This window comes from Spermophilus citellus, assembly GCF_964194105.1.
Source record: "Spermophilus citellus genome assembly, chromosome: 8".
NCBI lineage: Eukaryota > Metazoa > Chordata > Mammalia > Rodentia > Sciuridae > Spermophilus > Spermophilus citellus.
This window is the reverse complement of record NC_138189.1, coordinates 100,525,171-100,548,745: the sequence shown is the minus strand read 5'-3', so window position 1 is coordinate 100,548,745 and position 23,575 is coordinate 100,525,171. Positions and strand designations below refer to the sequence as shown.

The 23,575-nt window shown below is 34.0% G+C and overlaps 1 protein-coding gene across 3 annotated transcripts in view; it reads right to left on the bottom strand.

Annotated features, from left to right (window-relative positions):
• The window catches only part of TBCK (TBC1 domain containing kinase), a 231,332-nt gene that overhangs the window by 18,475 nt on the left and 189,282 nt on the right, over nucleotides 1-23,575 (bottom strand). For all 3 annotated transcript variants that reach the window (XM_081303185.1, XM_081303183.1, XM_081303184.1), the window contains exon 25: nucleotides 15,113-15,272. In XM_081303185.1, coding sequence (XP_081159311.1) covers nucleotides 15,113-15,272 — 160 coding nt within the window. The remainder of the gene's footprint in view (nucleotides 1-15,112; nucleotides 15,273-23,575) is intronic.

Here is a 23,575-nt window from a genome sequence, read left to right as displayed (position 1 = left end):
CAAATTAGTTATGTAGAAGACTTTTCACTGTTACTTTCAACTTTTATATAATGTCCAGCATGTTCAAGCTGCATTAATATTTAAAACATTTCCTTATAATCTGATATAAACCCACAGACTAAAACATTTGCTGACAAGGAAAGGAAAAGAAAAATCAGGAAGAAAGCCAAGTTTAACTGTAGCTAGTGCTCATGGACATAACAAAATCAAGAAAGAATTCCTGGCATACCTAGAACTGATAAAGGAGATTAGTGTCTCATTCTTTATCTAAATGTTTAAGGTACAACTAGAAAGACACCTATTACATTTTCTAACAGGTAAATGATTGCATATAATGTGTGTTAAAAATGTATGAAATATGATATGTCAAGAGCTTTGTAATGTTTTGAGCAACTAATAATAAAAAAAATTTAAAAAAGTATTATATTAATTTGAAGAACTAGATAGATACTATGTGGAGCTAAAGAAGTTTAATATAGGGACGATATGTATGCTGAATTGGTTCAAAGTGTTTTATGGGTCATTTAGCACTTCTGGGCACATATTTGTAGTTGGATAATCTCTTTGAGACCAAAGGCTAGGGAAAGAGCTTGAGCAAATATTGGAAGCATAGAGAGCTAAAGAGAGAAGGGTGTCATGATCTGAAATTTTATATTCTCAGGTTCAAGGTCAAATGGCCAAATTCTAATACAAGGTAAAAGTATTAGTAGGTAGAGCCTCTGGGAGGTGATGAGGCCTTGGGGTCAGAGCACTCATAAATGGGATTAGTACCCCTTCTCCATATATATATATATATATATATATATATATATATATATATATTTGTAGTACTGGGACTCAAACCCAGGGCTTTGTGCATTCTACTACTGAGCCATACCCCAGCCCTGGTGCCCTTATAAGAGAGACTACAGAGCTTACTTGCTATTTCTGCTATGGGAGGTCAGAGACAAGATGGCCATCTATGAACAAGGATTTGGTCCTATCAGATAACAAATCTGCAGAATCTTGGGATTCTTAGTGCAGAATTGTGTGACAAGCCAAACCAGAACTGTGAAAAAAATTTGTATTGTTATAAGCCCCCAGCTTATAATATTTTGTTACAACACAATAATGGACAAGGACAAAGGGACTGCCAAAAGGTAAAGGATCCCAGCAATCATTACAGTATCATAAAACGTGGGAGAAGATGGAGTAAAGCTTTATATTACACAGCACAAATTAACATTCAATCTAATATTGAAAGGCCAAGTAACAGTGGTGTCCTGGTAAGTGTAAATGAGCAAAATTGGACTATTATTTTTAAAAATAGCTGCTACAGCATGCCTTACCGTGAATCTGATCATTATCAGTTGAAAAATACATGTGAGATTTTAAATTATGCCATGTATAAATAGCATTAGATCACTGTTTAGTCATAGGATATCCACAAAAATCATCTTTCATCTAGGTTTCTGAATCAAACATTACTCAGAAAAATATGTGTATGTGTATATATATGTGTGTTTATGCATATATATATATATATACACACACACACACACATACACACACACACACATATGTATACACACGTGCGCGCACGGACCCACACTATACAGATATAATGTTTCCTAGTTTTTTGGGTTTGTTTTATTTTATTTTATTTTATTTTGAGAGAGAGAGAGAGAATTTTTTTTAAATATTTATTTTTTAGTTTTTGGCAGACATAACATCTTTATTTGTATGTGGTCCTGAGGATCAAACTTGGGCCGCACGCATGCCAGGCGAGCGCGCTACCGCTTGAGCCACATCCCCAGCCCTGGGTTTGTTTTATTTTAAAGGAAATAATAACAACAGCTTATATGATAGTAACTGGACATCATATTCAGATGAATATTTCTTCTAAGGATAAAAGCATTGATTTTGTGCTGAGAATATAACATTCTAAGAGTAAGATAGACTATCCTTAATATTTTCCAAAGGGTTGACAAGACAAAGTGAGAAGTAAGGATTCTTTCCATTTCTTACATAACCTTTGAATGTGGTACACTGTCAGGGATATCTATCTCATTGGTCTCATAATCACAAAATACAATCTAGAAAGAGTTAATGATTCTTAAGAAAAGTCTTATGAGTTTCAGTGACTAAAACAACAATATTATGTTCACACATCTTCTTAAGGACATACTAAAGGCAGAAACACACAAAATGGGGCTTTTATTTAACTTTGGTCCACAATGTTGGCCAGTTTTCCAGTCTGGATCCTACAACTGTTTCATATGAGGAAGAAAATAACCAACTGACACAGTTATCATGCTACTGTAATTGTATTAAGTCATCATTCTCACTAAACATCCTAATTTTATTTTGGAAAAGAAATGGGTACACTATGAAGTTTTGTCAAGCTGAGATATGAGACTTTGACCTTGGGTTGAGAGTAGGGCAGTGTGGGGGAGCGGTTAATGGTTGCTATGGGTATCAAAACAAACCATACATTTTCTCCTAGATAGCATTTGATCAATGTTAAAAAATAACAATTTCCTTTAAATTGGAGCACCTTGCTCAAGGATATACAACGTCCTTTCCTATATCTCTGTTCATTTAAAACACGACATGAATAGTAAACTATCTTAATTTATTGCTTTAATTCTCATACGTGACACAATTGTTCTCTGGGATTAATTCAGCACATTTTAGTTTTATAATAGGTATCCTTTATGGGAATTTCTATATATGTCATGCTGGCATATTTTCTCTGGGCGCACAGAGAATATAATTCCAGTTTAGCAATTTAAGGTGCAATTTCTCCTGTGAGAGTTGGAAAAAAAAAAGATCATCTTTGCAATGAGACAAAAGTAAGCCTTAGCCATCAGTTTCTTTCAAATGTGATACCACTAAAACTAGATTGACTTTTAAGCTTGTTTTGATATAAAGCTCTTCTTATTCCCATAAACCAATAGATGTAACCTATATTGGTTTGGCTTATCAAAATAAACTCAGCAACCAGGAGCAGCACAAAATTGGATTCATCCTTGCAGCTGTAGTACATATTTCAGAGACTTAGAAGCCCACTTCACTTTCTTATCTGACTTTCCTTAAAGCTAATATAACTTTGCTCACAGCATATCTGGTTATGCTTGAATATACAACAGTCACTTTATTTAACCTTTAAGGAATAAGTGACAATGAGAACTACCAAGACTTAATTAAGATGCAGCTAAGTGGTCTGGGGTTGTGACTCAGCAGTAGAGTGCTCGCCTAGCATGGGCGAGGCCTGGATTCGATCCTCAGCATCACATAAAAACAAAAATAAAATAAAGGTATTATGTCCAACTACAACTTAAAAAAATATTTTAAAAAAGACACAGATAAGGCTCTGTTATAGGACCTTAATTAAACTAAGATCTTTGTAGTTCTTCTTTGCCCCATTCTGGAGAAAAGCAATGTTTTACCTAGATACCAAATGGCAGATTTGAAAGGTTTTCTAATGTATTTAATGTGGCAGCAAGGTCAAATACAAAAAGGGAAGTGGTAATTGTAATGAAACTATCTCATTATAATACCCTGAGAAACAACTGTAATTACAAGAAATAGTTAATGATACATAATTTATTTTCTGATTATAGTTATTTAGGTACAGAGTACGCTATATTTCTCAGATCTGTTTTGTTATCTTATATGAATTTAGACATTATATTCAATATATTTGGTCACTGTATAGTAATTATTTGTATTTGTATTACAAAAGATACTCTGATCCTAATTTATATGTCAAGACAAGTGATTCATTCTTTCTTTCTTAGAGTAGTTCAATGATTTTGTCACTTCTTATATTCAATATTGAAAGCCTTTTTTTAAAAAAAATTGGGCTATACTTCATTTTATATTTTTATTTTCTGGATTTCAGAGTGGTTATTTTACCAGGTCTTAATAGATGACATAAAGCTAGAAAAATTATAAGCAGTGTCTACTTTTTATAAACAATTTCCAAGTCAAAATATGGATCTGACATAAAAATAATAAACATGTACAATGATAATTTGCAACTGCACTGACTAGAATTGGTACTTCTGCTTCCTTTTCACAGCACTGAACTGTGGCTTTCTTAATCTTTAAAAATAGGACTCTGCCAGCTGCAATGTACTAATTTCAACATAGAAGAAAAGCTGCTATTTGCTTGGAAATCACTTAAAGCAACATGAAAGTTTCTCCACAAGTGTCTCACCAAAAATTGTTGGATTCAGGTGAATTGGTGATAGATAGTGAGATGGGCTCAACATATCACACCCTAGAGTCTATTTTTTAAAAATTGGGGCAATATGGATAACATAAACTTTGACATTTTAAAAACTTTTAGGTGCAAGATTCAGGGTCATTAAGTACATTCATGATGCTATCCAATCATCAACACAATTTATTTCCAAAGTTTTTCCAACATTCCAAATAGAAACTCTATACTCATGAAAGACTTATTCCCATTCTTTCCTCTTCTAGCCACTGGTAACCATTAATCTACTTTCTGTCTCTGAGTTTCACTTATTTTATATAAACTGAATCATAAGAATTTTTGTCCTTGTGTTTGGTGTATTTTATTTAGCCAGGGTTCATCCATGTTGTACCATGAGTCAGAACTTCATTATTTCATGGCTGAATATTACGTTATATTTATATAATATATATTAATTCATTAGTCTATTGATAGACACTTGGGTTTGCCTATCTTTTGACAACTATCAATACTGTTTTCCACAATGGCAATACTAATTTATATTTCTTCTGACAATATGCTACTATGAACATTGGTATACAAATATGTATTTGTGTCCCTGTTTTCAATTGCTGGGTTGTATGATACATCTGTTTTCTTTCTAGAGAACTTGATACAAGTTTCCTGTGATAGATACATCACTTCATATGTTCATGGTAGCAATTCACCAGTGTTCCAATTTCTCCCCCCCCCCTTTTTTTGCCAATTCTTGAGTATGAAGTGGTGTTTTATTGTGGTTTTGATTTACATTTCTCTAATGACAACTACATTGAGTATCTTTCTCTAATGACAGCTATTATGAGTATCTTCATATGTGCTACTGGCTGTTTGTATATCTTCTTTAGAGAAATATCTACTCAAGTTCTTTGTTCATTTTTAAATTTAATTATCTTTCTGTGGTTATATTGTAGAAGTTGTTAGTATAAATACTACTGATTTTTGAACAGATTTTTGTATTCTGATATTAAATACTTATCAGATGATTTATAAATATTTTTGCCCATTTTGTGTACTATCTTTTCACTTACTTGATAGTTACTTTGAAGCACAGGTTTTTATTTTTAGTGGTGTAAATTTTTTTTTATTTTATTGTTGGTTGTTCAAAACATTACATAGTTCTTAATATACCATATTTCACAGATTGATTCAAGTGGGTTATGAACTCCCATTTTTACCCCGTATACAGATTGCTGTGTCACATCAGTTACATTTCCATTGATTTACAAATTGCCTTTCTAGTGACTGATGTATTCTGCTGTCTATCCCATTCTCCACTGTCCCCTCACCCCTCCCCTCCCCTCCCCTCCCCTTCTCTCTTGTCTGTGGTTTTGGTGTCATGTTTAAGAAACAGGGCCAAAACCAAAGTCATAAAGATTTATCTCCATTTTTTTCTGCTAAGAGTTTTTATAGTTTAAGCTCTTAAATTTAAGTATTTCATTCATTTTTAAGTTAATTTTTTTTTGCATAAGATTAAGAAGGGTCCAACTGTGTTCTTTTGCCTTGTATATCTAGTTGTTTGAGTACCATTAATTGAAAAGACTACTGTTTTTTCATGGAATAGTCTTGGCACCTTTGTCAAAAATTGATTTTCCATAGATGTGAGGGTTTATTTCTGGGCTCTCAATTTAATCCTACTGGTCTATATGTCTACCAGTATGTCTGTATCAAATTGTTTTGATTCCTCAAGGTTTGTATTAAGTCCTGAAATTGGAAAATGTGAGTCTTCTGATTTGTCATATTTCTTCAAGATTGTTTTGTCTCTTCTGGTCCCTAGAAATTCCATATGAATTTTAGAATGAGCTTTTCCATTTCTGCAAAAAACATTGTTGGGATTTTAAGAGTGCATTAAATGTGCACATTGCTTTGAATAGCAATGTCATCACAACAATATTAATTTGTTTTTCTGTGCCTGGCTTATTTAACGTAACATAAGGATTTCCAGTTCCATTCATATTGTTACAAATGACAGTATTTCATTTTTTTAATTTAATCATATTTGATTGTGTATATGTACCACATTTTCTTTATCCATTCATCAGCTGATGAACAGTTTTTATTTCTTGAATATTGTCAAAAGTGTTACAAATGAACACGAACATGCAGATGTCTCTTTGACACACTGATTTCATTTCATTTGGCTATAATACCCAGGAGTGAAATTCTAAACCATATAGCAGTTTTTTGAGGAACCTCCGTACTGTTTTCCACATGGCAATACTAATTTATATTTCTTCTGACAGTATGTAAGGGTTGCCTTTCCTCCACATCCTCACCAGCACTTATTATCTTCAGTCTTTTTGATGGCAGACATTCTTAGTGGGTGAAATGATGTCTCATCTGGTTTTGATTTGCATTTCCTTGATAGTTAGTGATGCTGAACAACTTTTCATGTACCTGTTGGTCATCTATATATTTTCTTTTGAAAAATGTCTGTTTAAGCCCATTGCCCACTTTAAAAAATATTTTTATTTTTGGCATTGGGTTATATATTCTGGATACCAGCCTCTTATTAGATGTATAGGTTGCAAATCTTTTCTCCCATTCTGTAGGCTGTCTCTTCACTGTTGGTTGTTTCCTTTCCTATACAGATGTTCTTTGATTTGATGCAATCACCTTTGTCCATTTTTGCTTTTGTATCCTATGCTTTTGGAATCTTATCAAAAAAATCCTGAACCACCAATGTCCTGAGGTATTATCCTGTTTTCTTCTTCTGTAATCCATTTTGAATTAACTTTTGTAACTGGTAATAGGGATAGATCTTCATTCTTCTGTATGTAGATGTCTAATTTCCCCAGCACTATTTATTGAAGAAACTATCCTTTCTCTAATGTGCATGTTTACACCATCATTGAAGATCAACTGGCTGTGGAAATGGCAGTTCCCTTCTAGGATCTCTATTCTGTTCCAATGGTCTATGTGTCTGTTTCTGTGTTTTTTCTTTTTTTGATCATGGATTTTATTTATACATAGTCACCTTGATACAAAAAAAGGTATGTGGCAACCTTTTTTTGCTAAATAGATAAAATAGAATAAAAATAAAGTGGTCAGGGTAAATGTACAATCAGAAAATGAGTCCAGCAGGAGACTCAGTACAGTTGTTAAAAATGATCTCAAATTTGACTTTAAGCTTCTAGCAGCCACAGCTAAGAAGAAAACATACTAGTTACAAGATTCCTGACAACAGTTACTTTGGTGTTTTGGCTTAAAACAAGATGTGAATCAAACCTTGATTTTTTAAAAAAATTTATTCATTTATTTATTTTGTATTTTTTTCTTTTTTTATATATACATAACAGTAGAGTATATTTTGACATACTATACATACATAGAGTAAAACTTCCAATTCTTGGGGTTGTACATGATGTGAAGTTACACTGGTCATGTATTCATATATGAACACAGGAAAGTTATGCTATCATGCTATTTTGATTACTAAAGCTTTGTAGCATATTTTGAAATCAGTGATGCATCCTGATTTGTTCTTTGTGCTCAAGATGGCTTTAGCTATTCAGTGTGTGTGTGTGTGTTTCCATATAAATCTTAGTATTTTTTTGTGTAGTTCTGTGAAGAATGCCATTGGTATTTTGATAGAAATTGTAGTAAATCTGTATATTACTTTGGGTAGTATGGGCATTTTAACAATATTGATTCTTCTAATACATGAACACAGATTTCCTTCAACTTTGCGTCATCTTCAGTTTTTTTCAGTAGTGTTTTATAATTCTCATTGCAGAGGTCTTCATGTATTTAGCTCAATTTATACCTAGTTTTTTTTTAAATAGCTGTCATATGTGGTTTTGCTTTCCTGATTTTTGTTTCAGATAATCTGCTATTGGAATATAGCAACACCAGTGATTTTTGAATGTTGATTTTGTATCTTGCAACTTTGCTGAATTCATTAATTAGTTCTAAGAGCTTCTTTTTTATTTTGGGGGTGTTTTATATATGATCATATATATTGCAAAATAGTGATTGCAGATATTGACAAGTTCATTTCCTCTTTTCCAATTTGGATACCTTTTATTTTGCTCTTCTGCTTGACTGATCTGGCCAGGACTTCCAGCAATGTGTTGAATAAAAGTATGGAAGTGGGCATCCTTTTGTTCTAGATTTTAGAAAGTTTTCAGCCTTCCCCTCTTCAGTATGTCAGGTGTTGGCTTATTATAAAGGGCCTTTATTATGACACAGAGGTACTTTACCACTGAGCTACATTCCCCAGTCCTTTTTATTTCAAGGCAGGGTCTCATTAACTGGGTTAGGGCCTTACTAAACTGCTTAGTAAGCTCTTGAAATTGCAATCCTCCTGCTTCAGCTTCCTGAGCTACTAGGATTACAGGTGTGTGCCAGTGTGTCTGACAAGGCATATGTTTCTATACCTAATTTGTTTAGCATTTTTATTATGAAGGGATGTTGAATTTTGTCAAATGCCATTTCTATATCTATTGAGAAAATCACATGGTTTTTGTCCTTGATTCTGTGATGTGGTATGTCACATTTATTGATCTATGGATACTGAACCTTGCTTATATCCCTGGGGCGAATCCCACTTAATAATGGGAAATAGCCTTTTAAAATATGCTACTGGATTTGTTTTGCTAATATTTTGTTGAGAATTTTTGCATCTATATTCACAAGACATTGGTCTGTTGTTTTCTTTTTTGGTCTTTGTATCAATGTAATGCTGGCCTCACAGAATGCATTTGAAAGAATTATTTCTTGTTAAGTCATATGTGGAAACAAGAGAGGAAAAAAAAAAAAAAAAAGAAAGGTGGAGGGATGCGGAATCTCATGAAAATCAAAGGAAGATCAGTAGAGAAAGGCCCCAGCTGAGGGAAAGGGGAAATACTGGTAAAAAAAATATTGGCCAAATGTTAGATTGTGTGCATGTATGAAAGTGACAACAAATTCCACAATTATGTACAACTATAATGCACCAATTAAAAAATTCCTTTCTCTTCTTTTTTTTTTTTTTTGAGAACTACCATTAGTTCCTCAAATGTTTGTAAGAATTTATCAGTGAAGTTATCTGTAGAAAATGTTTTTTAGTGATGATTCCTTCTGGGTACTTATTATCAGATCTAGTTCTTCATAATTAAGTCTTGGTAAAGTTTGCAAGTAGGAATTTGTCCATTTCTTCTAGGTTATTGAATTTGTTGGCATATTATTCATAATAATCTCTAATAAACTTTTGTGTTTCTGTGGCATCAGTTGTAGTATCTTTTAATCTGATTTTATTTCATTCTCATCTCTTTTTCTTAGTCTAGGTAAAGGTTTGTCTATTTTGTTTATCTTTTCAGTAAACTGGCTTTTTGTTTCATTGATATTTTGTAGTTTTTTAAGTCTCTATGTCATTTATTTCTGCTCTGATTTTCACTAATGCTTTCTTTCTACTAATTCTGGTTTGTTGCTGTTTTTCTAGTTCCTTGACATGCAGTGATAGCTTTCTGCCTTTTTGATGTAGGCATTGATTGCTAAAATGTCTTCTCTTAGTACTACTTTTGATATATCCCATAGTTTTGGTATATTGTTTCCATTTTCATTTGTTTCAAGATTTTTTATTGGTACATTATCATTATACATAATAGTGGGATTCAGTATGCCATTTTTGTACAAACACATAATTTGATCACATTCCCTAGTACCTTCTTTTTCCAACACACCCAAATGCCTGGGTTTACTTTCTCTACTGATCTCCCTTTGATTATTTTTAATTAGTGCATTAATATATAAAAGTGAAATTTGTTGTGGTATAATCATACTCATCTGGCAATAATTCACTGCTTAAGGTTGGGGGATGGGTAACAGAGGCAGGCCTTTGGCTTCATAGCTGCATTGTGTCAGGAGAACGACAGGTGTGCCCTTGGCACATGCAAGCATGGAAATGATATAGGTCAAAATTTATATGTCTTGCCAGCACAATGATCTCTCTAATGCCAGGCCTGGTCTGTAGGTTCTGTGAGCTGTGACCTGTGTACAGGGCCTTTCTTCAGTTTCTGCTGCATGCTGGGTATCACTTGGTGGGCCTGGCATTGAGCTTCAAGACAATGCCTTGTGCTAGCTTTCATATCTGGCTCCCCATCAGTTGTAGCCTTGTTTCCTGCTCTGCTACCCAAGGCAATGCCTAATGCAGTTTCAGGGGCTCAGTCCATGAGTATTGGAATGGTGGTTGAGGTCAAAGGGCTTTGCCCAGCAATGGGTGTCATCATGGCAAGCCTGGTAGTGGGTTTCACGTCTAAGGCCTGGATGTAATTCTGTCTCCTTCACCACTGGGCTGCTTGGAGTCGGGGGAAAGGCTTCTGTGGGTAATTCTTTCTTTCCTGCCTTATTCAATAACATTTTCATTTTGTTATACTAAAAGCAGGCACTATGGTCTCTCTCCCAATTTCCTCAGCTCTTGTGATGGTGGTTTGGTGCATGCGTAGCTTTTTTCAACATGATGTGCCTACAGGAAGATGATCAATAAGAGGATCTTACTCAGCTGCTTTCTCGCTGTGACCCTCAGTAAATATAAATACAACTGATCTTTTTTGCATGTGTGTTTTTTTTTTAGTGTGTTGATTTTGTTATCTTCAAACTTTGCTGGATTCATTTATTCTAATAGTCTTATATCTGTGTGGGTGCATTCTTGGAGTTTTCTCAATACAAAATCATGTCTTATGCAGAGTAAGCTTTACTTCTTTTATTCTGTATTGGTTTGGACAATGTCCCTCTAAAATGCATGTCTTTTCTAGGATATCAGAATGTAACCTTATTTGGAATTGGATAGGTCCCTATATGAGGTCATACTGGAGTAGAGTGGGCCCTTAATTTAACTGGCATCCTTATAAGAAAGAGAAGAAATATTGAGATAGACTACAGTGAGAGAATACCACCTGATGACAGTCAAGAAATTATATAGCTACAAATCAAGGAAAAACAAGTATTGCTGGTCATGACCAGAAGCTAGGAAAAAGCAAGAAATGTTTCCACTCGGAGTCTCTGAGAAAGCATGCCTCTGCTAACACCTTGATTTTAGCCTTCTAGTTTCTAGAATTATGAGAGAATAAATTTCTCATGTTTAAAGCCATCTAGTTTGTGGTAAAAGTAACTTATATTCCAGTTTGAAAAAAATTATTATCTTGCCTTATTCCTCTGGCCAGAATAAAAAAAAATACTTTTTAAGACCTTCTAATAAGTTGAGGAAGAGGAAACACTTTTAAATTATGCTGTGCCAGCATTAGTCTGATACCAAAGTCAGATAAAGAAAGGAAACTCCAGACTATAGTCTATGAATACTGGTGCAAAAATCCTAAAGGAAATATTAAGGAGTATATTTAGCAGTATATTTAAAGGATTATAGACCATGACCAATTGGAGGTTATGGTAGGAATACAAGGTTTAACATTGACAAATATCAATTGTTATAATAGACAACATTAATAGAAGGAAGTGAAGAAAACATTTAATTGTCCATAATATGAAATCAGTACTTGACAAAATTCAATATTGTTTAAGGCCAAAAACACTGAACAAACTAGAAACAGAGGGGAACTTCCGCAACATGATAAAAACCACAAATGAAAAAAACAAGCTAACATCCTACTCAATGGTGAAGATTGAAAGCTTTTTTCCTGAGGTTAGGAAGGAGACAAGGATGTCCTCTTTCACCACTTCTATTCAACACAGTACAGTTTCTACTTGTTTCTTTTTCTTTTTGCTTGTTTTTTGTTATTTCTGTGGTGGGATGAAAGATTAGGGATGCTTACTCTGTTATTTTGTTGATGTACTCCCAAATTTGAAGCTTTTTAGAAACAACATACATAAAATAGCATTCATTAAATTCACGCGTATGCAAATAACAGTACTAGAGAATAAAATTAATAACTGTTGTTAATTGAGTGATTACTAGTATCAGACTCTTCAATAAACTTTATATGCCTAACTCAAAATCTTCCAAAACATGCTGTGAGGTAGTTATAATTCTAATTTTCTTTTTATAATTGGCAACTTAGGTCATATTATTAACACAAATTAACAAAACTAGTAAGAAACAGAACAGGGCAACTAATCTAGACTGAACAACAACAAAAATCCATGTGTTTAAATACTTAATAAACCCTTGTGATAAACTTACAAAGAGATTAATTACAAAAGTGTAGGTGCGATGAGACCCATAGGGACAGTGAAGTTATAGTAAAAGCAGAGCTATTATTGCCACCTCTAGAGCCAAGGGGTATTGACCAGGGGCTAATTCAAGAGTTGTAGAGAGAAGTGTTATCTTTCAGTAGAAGGACACAGCCAACCTGAGATAATTTTTTTAAAAATATTTTTTTAGTTGTAGATGGACACAATATTTATTTGTTTGTTTATTTATTTATTTTTATGTTATTGAACCTAGTGCCTCATGCATGTGAGATGAGCTACAACCCCATTTGACAGAGGATTTAGGGGGATAAATATCCTGATCCCTCTCCCTCCCATAATCTATCAGACCTCCCAATTGGCTGAACAACTAGAATCCAGAATACATGAAAGTTGGCCCTGACAGGTGAGGGGTGATAAATGGTGGAGAATGGATTTGTGATGGGAAGTGGGGAAAAGACTAAGATATCCAGAACAACCACGAATACTCAATCAATATGAATTCCAATCAATATGCTTTAAATTAAGATGCTTCTAATTTAGTGGGGAATTTTGGTGAATTAATACAGAGCTGAACAGTTGATAAAAATATGAAACAGTATAATAAATAACTAAACTTCTCTTCAATCCTATGATCAGAAAAATTATTAAAAATACATTTCTAAACAAATATACAAAACTGCTTATCAAAAATGATTTCCTGATATAGTTCAGTGGTAGCATGTGCAAGGCCCTAGGCTCAAACCCCAGCACTACAAAGGAAAAAATAATGATGATTTCCTGTTGTTGGACTGAAGTGTTAATAGCTATGCATATGATTTTTTTTTCTGTCATCACTGTCTACAAATATGAGTCAGAATGGAGGATGTGAAAAAGGAACTGTTTGATAGCACCTGGCTTCTGATAAACATAACAGTGATTTATTTATTTAGAATGTGATGGTTCTTTATTACTTGACATATATTTTTATTATTTCATCTGAATACTCATGCTACCAGGTATCCTTCATATGTTGAACTTCAGTGTCTTGTATATAATACAAGATAAATATTTTTAACTTTGTGTTTAATGACATGAGTTGTCTACAGACACACATATATAATACACATACATGTACATATAAACACGCACATGTGTATATACACATACACCTTTTCACTTTTATGGTAAAATTAGAATAAGCGCAACTTGAGGTTAATATAATGATTAGGATGTTTAGGAGCATTTAGAAGCTGGGTGATACCCTTATTCTTTCTGTCCAGGGAAGTACAGGTTTTTATTTGATAAATTTGGGAAGGCTCAGTCGTGTTCTTTCTTTTGAGAAAAACTGCCCGGAGGGAACAACTGCCTTTGCTGTTTTCCCAGGAGCATCATTTTTCTTCTTTTTAGAAAAGGGGCCTTCAACCAGTTCAACATTGCCATACCTAGATATGTTCTCTGCCTACTTCTGGGTGTTTTTCCCTATCCTGTTTAGCTCTCATATTAAGCTATAGTCTCTAACATGTCCTTTATTAAAAATGTGATATTTTTGGCCTTCATATCTACTGTTTTCTTTTTCTTTTTAAAGAGAGAGTGAGAGAGGAGAGAGAGAGAGAGAGAGAGAGAGAGAGAGAGAGAGAGAGAGAGAGAGAGAGAGAATTTTTAATATTTATTTTCTAGTTCTCGGCGGACACAACATCTTTGTATGTGGTGCTGAGGATCGAACCCGGGCCGCACGCATGCCAGGCGAGTGCGCTACCTCTTGAGCCACATCCCCAGCCCAAATTTTTCAATTTGCTTATAATATAGCCATGGGAGAGCAAGGCCATTTTATTGTTTCATATATTTCTTAAATCTGCAAGTAGATATCCTTCCTGACACCTCTTCATCAAAAAAAAAAAAGAAAAAGGAAAAAAATTTGAGTCTCTAATAACCAAAACTCCCAAACCTAGTAAATTCTACTGATTAGCTTTCAGAGCCTATACTCTAGCCCTTCTGTTTTTCCACAATGGAGGAAATTCTAGCTACATGTTTGCAATTTCAGAAAGCAATTAACAAATACCCCCCTCAGCACCACACATGCATGCATGCATGCGTGCTCACAAACACATACACGCACACAAATCCCTCAAAAACCTGTGCTCTCATATTAATTTGTTTTTTTGCTACTCTAATATCTGAGTCTGGCTAATTTTATTTTATAAAGAAAAGTTTAATTAACTCACAATTTTGGAGTCTGATGTCTAAAAAGCATAGTGTCAGCTCTAGTGAGTGCCCTAGGAATGTGTGTTAGAGTAATAGATCACATTTCAAAATGGGAGTTGGAGACTCAGTAGGATCCCATAATCCTTTCTTTCTAAGGGCATGACCAAAGGACCCTCCCACTAGTTCCCACATCTTTTTTTTTTTTTTTTTTTTGTGGTGCTGGGGATTGAACCCAGGGCCTTGTGCATGCAAGACAAGCAGTCTATCAACTTAGGTATATCCCCAGCCCCTAGTTCCCATATCTTAAAGGTCAGATCTCTCACTATCACCACACTAAGACCAAGTTAATATATATGAACTTTTGACAAATGGCATCTAAACAACAGAAGTTAACTTTATGGGTCCTCATGTTGAAAACTAAGGGAAAAAGAATCTAGACAGATCTTCAAAAGTCATTTCATTTATGACCAATTCCTGAAGAAACATGCTTTTAGATATCCTACATGATAAACAGGTAAATAACTCATCATATATGTATATAACATTTCTGAGTATACTTACCTCAGCTGTGTGTTTTGCTACATGGCCCACGATAACAATGACCTTTCCCTTGAAGTTCTGAAGTATAGTGGTGTAAGGGCCCTGGGTAAGCTCTCCTTCTGCAGTGAATGCAGCACTGAATGGAATGTTGATGCTGCCTGAAATGTGACCTCGAACAAAACTGTACAGGTTAAATTAAGGAAAACATTTTTTTGTGTGCAGCTTGAGTGTCTCAAAGAACCAGAGGTAACTGGTTTGCAGAGATAGTACCAAACATCTCCATGCTCACATGAATATTTTATTAAGTGAATTAAGTACCTCGAAGGGTAGTAAAAAAAGTTAAATCTGAAAATGAGGTAGAAAAGAAAAAGAAAGACGACTAGCCAAGGACATAATGACATTCTTCCTCGTTAAATGAATTGTGAAAGCGATCCTGATGCAGCAAAGTGATGTTAGTCATAAGGATTGTACAATATTCACACCTTTCAGTTCATTATTACCTCTGTGCTTTATTTATTTTTTTGTACTAGGGATTGCACTCAGGGGCACTCAACCCCTGAGCCACATCTCCATCCTTTTTTATTTTGAGAAAGAATCTCACAAAGTTATTTAGGACCTCTCTACATTGCTGGGGCTGGTTTAGAACTTGTGATCCTCTTGCCTCAGCTTCCCAAACCACTAGGATTACAGGTGTGTGCCACTATGTCTGGCTACTGTGATTAGAGTCTCAGGTCTAATGTGATACTGCAAAAGCCTATTCATTTTAGGCAAGCCATTGCTAAATGAGACTCAGGATTATAACAGGTAATTAGCACTAGTTGGAAACACTTTTATTGCTGGTTAGTTTCTCAAGAAAACTTAGCTCATGTTTTCATTACTTCCAATTTTATGCTCTCTGAATACTGAAGGTAGTGATGTTTTATTGTTTTTACACTCAAGAAGGGTTCTGATGGTCTTATTGACTATTAGGAATTAGGGGATCCATTAGCTTAAAATATTTAGAAATGTCATAAGATCTTAAAGAAAAAATATATGTTCCAGTAAATAATTAAAAAGTACAATTGAGCTGGGCATGGTGGTGCATGCCTATAATTCCATCTGCTCAAGAGGCTGATAGTAGGCTCTCAAGTTCAAAGCAAGCCTTAGCAATTTCAAGGTGCCAAACAAACAAACAAACTAGGGCTGGGGATATGGCTCAGTGGTTGAGTACCCCTGAGTGCAATCCCTGGTACTCCCCCCCCCCCAAAAAAAAAAGTATAATTGAATAAAATGGAGCCTTGGAAAATAAAAGGTGATTCTCTGTATAGAATTATAGAATAGAGAAAGATTTTCTTAAATACTCATTAATCAAATAAGTCTTCAAATAAAATAGCTGTGAACATTACTCTAAAAGAAATGTATATGATACTTGAATAAAAGTTAACTAGGCAAAGGGATGACATGGAAGTGGAATAGGGTGTGATAACTGAAAGACCTGGAAAATAACAAGAAAAAGGGGAATAATAACCCCTAGGGAGAAAGGAGAGCTGTGTGACCTGGGAGGGCCAGAAGGGCATACAATGGGCCCTGGGCTGTGGACTTTCACCCTTTCCCAGCAACAATGGGTTTTGAACTTTTGCAACTGTTTTCCTGATTTAGGATTTGAATTTGCACAAATGTTCCTCCTGACTGCCCAACCAATGCAAATGATTCAAATCTCACTTGTTGTGATCCAAATCTCACTTAAACACTATAAAAATCAGACCCCTCCTGTAATCATTCACCATTTTCTTCTCTGAAAATGTGCCATTCTACGGCTTAATAAAGAAAGCTTGCTGATCTGTTGAGGTTTGTTCCCATTTCGGTTATTTTTGTTTTCAATAACAATTTAGGCAGAAGTTTTTGTTTTATAGTGGGAAGATACATGGCCAATAAAGAGAAAGGCAGGAAGGCCACTGGCAGTGGAATTTAGGGAGCATGGAGGAGTATAGGTATGAGGGGCCTGGGAAAGGAGGGAGGGGCCAGATATGCAGGGCCTTGTTGATAATACTGGACTTTATTCTAAGAACAATGAAAAAGGATTTTAGGCAGAAAAGCTAAGTACTACATTTGCATTTAGGAGGCTCTGTGGAGAAAAAAAGAGGAGTAAATATGCAGACTAGTTTATAAGAAATTTAGGCAGTATCTTTTCCTTTTCTTGATTAGTGATGACTACCATGAAAGGAATTTGATGTGTTTAATAGTCATTTTCTCAAACTTCTACTTTTGTTATGTAAATTAATAGTTTTAAAACATTATGACACAAGCAAGTAATATTTTCCCCCAAAATTCATCACACAGAAGGGAGAAAACTTGGAATTATTTTTTGAAATGAGAATTTTTCAATAACCCAAGAGTTTGTAGTCATCTTTTACACTATTTTCTTTCTGTCTCCCTTATACTTTTCCTTACTGTCATCAATGAAGAGTTGAAAAATTCCAAGCTTTAGTTCTCTAGAATGATGGGAAATAACATGTGTGAGGCCCTGGATCCAATCCCCAACACTGGAAAAAAAATGATGGTGGAGACTGATCACATTTCATATATCTTAAATTTGCAGTTCAGCTGCTACTTCATTGCTTTTTTTTTTTTTTTTAAGAAAAAGTTTGGCATTAATAATGAGAGAAACAACCATAAAATAGGTTCAGAAAAACGAAAAGATGGAATCAACATTGGAATTTCTGTGTATATTGTTTAGTTAGAGTCTTCTAGCATGTGCAGAGAATTCATAACATTGGGAAGAATACCCTTAGACTTCATAAGCATTAGTTTCTCAAACATTTATAATTATTCAATACTCTCAACTGTAGTTCTCATGAATAGTAAAGACTTTATCCATGAATACAATTATCCTGACAGTACTTAAAAAAAAAGATAATACTTTTGTTTTTAGCAAAGGTATATCTTAAAATAAAAATTATGATAACCAAACCAAGAACCTGACAACTCATTTGTTCTCAGCAAACAGATCTATATCTGACAGGTCTGAATCAATTGCTAGAGATAGTTTCTGTGTTTATGAAACAGCACTTATCAAGTGTGAACATCTTTTCTTTCTAGTGCTTTCACAGTAGCAAAAGCAATACAAATCTATACTAGTCAACTGCTGTGGCAGAAATGTTTATATTACCTGCTTGCTGCTCACTTTGTTTGAAAGAGCCCCAGCCACTGCCCTTTGTGAAAGGGTGAGCCCAGGCTGTCATGTTTGTATTAGATAACCCTGCCACCACCTTGGCTGACAGGATACTGGGGAGGGAGGGTGAAGGTAGACAGATAGCTGTTGTAGGCAGAGCCAATCCAATTCTTTTCCTTGAAAATCAGAAACAAAGGACAATGTTCAGGCTGTGTTAAGCTTTACAACGGAAGGTCATGTTGAGTACCTCTTGCATAAAATTTGTTCAGCCACATATTAGAAATTACAAGTCCTTTACTCTGAAGAAAAATTGTTTTAAAGCTAAATTCTGTAAATATTGGGTTTAAAAAAGTAGCCATGAATTTGTGGTTTCACTCTCATTTATGTTTTTAAAGAGGATGTTTGTCTAAACTGCCTTTTAGTCACTAGAAGTATGTCATAACTTGTTATTGCCCTAGAATTTACTGTTGGTTATGCTTTATGTTTTTTAAAAGTATGGATTAAATGCTAAAATGCTTGATAAAATATGATGGCAATAGAATTGTTGGGAAGAGGAAAGTAATATCCAAGACATAAAATTACTTAAGACCTTTGTTTGGTTATACTTTGGAAGACAAGACACAGAAATAGCATTAACTAATAAGTTCCCTTATTCTTAGTTTATAATCAAAAAGTCCTGGAAAATATCTGAGCACTCATCCAAGAATCTTCTTTGTCATGAAACTTCTAGCACCTAAGAGACTAAGCATGAATGATTGCAGACAAAGTTGTTGAACCTCCAAGTTTTCTATCCTTAACAGCATGACTGGTAAGCAGTAGAGGAGAATGAGATTGGCCTAGTTACACATTAGTACATTAGTACAGTCTCATCCAATAGTTTTTTTTTTTTTTTTGGTTTCTTTGTTTAAATTACTTGGATAATGAAGAAGACAACTTCTGTCATTTAAGAATCCTTTGTTTTCTTCCTTAAAAATTTAGTTTCACTGATTATAATTCAGATTCTTATGTGAAAGACATAATAAGAAGAAGCAGAACTTTTTTAGGTAATTTCTAAATATCTTAAAGAAGATGATCAGATTATATTGCAGAGGTATGTAGCTGAATATTCTTTTCCCATATTTTTTGCAGGGGATATATTGGGACTGAACCTAGGGACACTTTACTACTGAGCCATATTTCTGGCTCTTTTCATTTTTTGATTTGAGACAAGGTCTCACTAAGTTGCCTAGGGCCTCACTAACTTGCTGGGGCTAGCTTTGAATTTACACTCCTTCTGCCTCAGCCTCCCAGTTGCTGGAATTACAACCTCCCACCATACCCAGCTACTTTTGAGTCCTTCATAATCACAATAAAATACTGTGCATATTATGTATTTAAAAAAGAAGCAAAGTGCATATTTTTATGTATTTTATATTAAATTAGAATAGTAAAATAGAACACAGTGTTTCATATTTGGCAACTTCAAGTGATCATTGCTGGGCTAAATCTGATAAGGAGAGCAAAAGGACAGAAAATATGCATTGATAAGCTCTTTCTCTGTGAATTGGTTTCAATTCACTGTCCTGATGTGAAAGACAAATATGTAAAGATTCTTTACAACAAGATATTGTTGTGAAATGAATATGCAACATTACATATTTTAGGATTATGACTGTCACTTCATTGCTTTCTTTATATTCTAGACAAAAATCTAAATTCTCCGTTTTAACCTTTTGCATTTCAAAAAAGCTATTTCATGCAAGCATAAACACAAAGAGGTACTAAGTATACTTCTCAATAGCCAGGCACTAAGCTATTTACAAATTAAAAACTTATAAAGCTTCAGCTTCAAAATACCCAGTTTAGGATTATACAAGAAGTAGATGCAAAATTATTTATTTATTTTTGGTACTGGGGATTGAACCCAGAGGCCAAAGTATTATGTGGTGATTAGCCTCAATCATATATGCATCTTGATAATGTAATTCCAACAATGCCCACTATAATTTTCAGTTTGATTTTGGTAAAAATGACAATACCAATAAACAATAATTTTTAACTTTTCAGTGTCCAAGTGAAATTAGAAATTTTGATGAAATTCTTGAAGGAATTAAAAATCATGATTAAAAAAGACAGCAGGAATTACAATTAACTCTCTACTATAAAAAATATAGTTTGAGCGCCCAAATTTAGACCCAAAATCTGAAATATAAAATATTTCAAAATCTTAAAACTCTCACATGATATCACAAGTGGAAATTCCAAACCAAGAAACTTTGTTTCATGTACAAATTATTACACATATTGTATTAGGATATGTGTACAAATTGTATGTGAAATGTAAATAAATTTTATGTTTAGATTTGGATTCCATCCCTAAGAAATCTCATTATGTACAGATAAATTTCAAAAAAAAAAAAAACAATCTCAATCAAAACACTACTGGTACTGAGTATTTTGCATAAGAGATGTTTAATCTGTACTTATGAAATTATCCAGTTATTACAGCAGTTACTCAGAGTATTTGTACAAAGCTGTTTACTACTTTGTACAATAGGACACATTCCAATACACTCATGAGTTTTCTTTGATACATGGTGACCAGGCAATAAGCTATACCCTTCCAAAACTACAGCTCTACATTCTATCTGGTAGACACTGCCAAAGAGCATTCAAGTGAGATTATAATAAATTTTTTCCACTTAATAAAACATGGTAGTCCCATGGACAAACAGATCTGAAAAAATTTTTTAAATTCATTGTGATAAAAGAATTGGGCTATCAGAATAGCATTAACAGGCAGGGATGGCATATATTATCTTCTAGGTTTCTAAGATATGAAGACTTTCTTGTATTCCTAAATCAGTCTATGTAATGCTACAGTAAGCAGATATACTATACTTTAATTAAGCAGATAGGAAAAAAATCAGTTTTATGAATGCTCATATTCCAGAAAGATTCTTCACTTTACCCAAAGATTTTTAAAATCCCTTTAAAAATGCTCTCAAAATTCAACACAGAAATAATCTCATTTTTTTTTTCTAAATCCTAAATGAACACAGTATTTTTGCTGGGTACCAAACTTAGTGACATCATACCTGTACAGATAAAGTACACCAATCTTGCCAGAGCAATTATGAAAGTGTACATACCTTTATGTAAGTTTGTTTACTGTGCTAATTTTAATTAGTATTATAAATCTTTAAGCCCTGAAGGCTATACTGTTAGTATATCAGTAGCCCAAAAGGAAAACGGAATTAAACCCAGTTTCTCCATTCGTAATGTAATTAAATAATATTAACTGAAATAAAAATTGTTCAGATATCATTTCCTTGCTAACTCTATTGTTGCAGTGTATTTGAATTGCATTCCCAGCCCCCAAAAACTCCATTTTTAACATATTAGTGGCCCCTTCCAACATTTTACTCATCTGTCCATCTCTATTCCCATTACTGTCTACTTTAGACACTGATTACTTTGAGCTTAGCTACTACAAATGTAGCTGCTTCCTCCAACTTTCACCTTTTCTGAAAAGCCATTTTATTTATGATGTTGTCAAGTTAAAAATTTATTCCTTCAAAAATTTATTCCTAAATATCATATTCCTGATAAGAAGCCTTCCGTGGCTGTCTATAGAGCAAAGCCCAAATATTGCATTTCAACAATATAAAGTAGAAGATAAAGACAATATAGGAAAACAATAGGCAATTTAGAAAATATTTTAAACAACATTTCAAAAGTAACTTACTTTCTTTGAAGAAAGAAAATGTGATATAGAATATTCCATTCCTCCTATTGTAAACAGGAGTGGAAAACATGTTTGTGGCAAGAGAGAAATGAAATTATTTAAAAAAATACATTACATTAATTCAGTCATTAATTTGTATAAACTCATTTGCCTCAATCTTGTTTATGCTTAACATCCTATGCAGAGACTAGATAGGTGCCTGGCAAATAGTATAAAGGTTTAGGAGCAAGTTAGCCAATTTTATGGCCTTGGGAAGTTGCTTCATTTCTTTAATCTTGTTTCTTCATCAGTAAACTAGAGATGTTAAATACATCCACATCATAGAACTAGAACCATGCTTAGGACGGTGTGAAAGCTTACTGGTAGCTATCATTAACAATTAATTCTCTTATATTTACTCATTCTAAGTGTCTCTCATTTTAAAATAACAAATACAGTACACATTGTTGCTGCTGCATATATTTGCATCTTCCATAAAGTTCTAAGTCAAAAAATCTCAAGTTTTGGATTTTCAGGAATTATTGAGTAATGGTATAAGGTGAAATAATAACTCCAAAATATACTGTCGAGATTTCTGACCATCCCAAAACTTCTGTTGGTTTTGATAATTTTCTATTCTCTGACTCCATCTCTTACTTTTCTGGTCTCTTTGTTGGTCAAAAATGCCAAGCCATGTATTCATGTCAGAAATTCTTGCTTAGAAATTCCTTCCATATCTTTTATAGCCCACCTCTTCATATCATTTGACTCTGTTGAAATATCATCATCTCAATGTTCTCCTTGAGTATTACATTTGAATTCTAACAGTACTGTTATGATTTAGATGTGTTGTCCCCTGAAAACTCACATGTGAGATAAAGCAAGGTTTGGAGGAGAAATGATTGGCTCATATCCTTAACCTAATCAGTGAATTTTAATCCCTGGTGGGATTAAAGTGAGTGGTAACTGGAGGCAGGTGGGGTGTGGCTGGAGGAAGTGATTCATTGGGGGTATATATTTTGTTTCTAGAGAGTGGACTCTCCGCTTTCTAATCATCACGTGAGCTGCTTCCTTTTCCACACTCTCCTGCCATGATGTTCTCCCTCACCTTGAGCCCTGAGCAAGGAAGCTGACCTTCTATGGACTAAGGCTTCTGAAACAGAACCCTCAAATAAACTTCCTCTTCTACAGTTGTGCTGGTTGGGTCTTTAAGTCATAGCAGCGAAAAAGCTGACTAAAACAACTTCCTATCTTCTTTCCTGCTTTATTTTTACTTAATTAACATTTTTTTTGCCATTTAAGATCATTTTAGAGGTATGCTTATCTTTCCAATTAAAATGAGATTTCCAGAAGTTCAAGTAATTTTGTCACTTTGTTTACCAACAGTTCTACCAAATCTACATTGTATGGCATGTAATCAATAATACAATAAATATTTACTCAATTAATGAATATTAATTAGATGAGTACTTCTAACTCTAAATTTTGATTCTATTGCTTTCTTGTAAGTACTGTCTTACTTCCAAGCTTAAAGGGAAAAGGGTCTCAGCTATAGAGTGCAAGAAGAGTTTATATATTGCCAAATGACTTTTATAATATTTTTTAGTTGTAGATAGACATAATACCT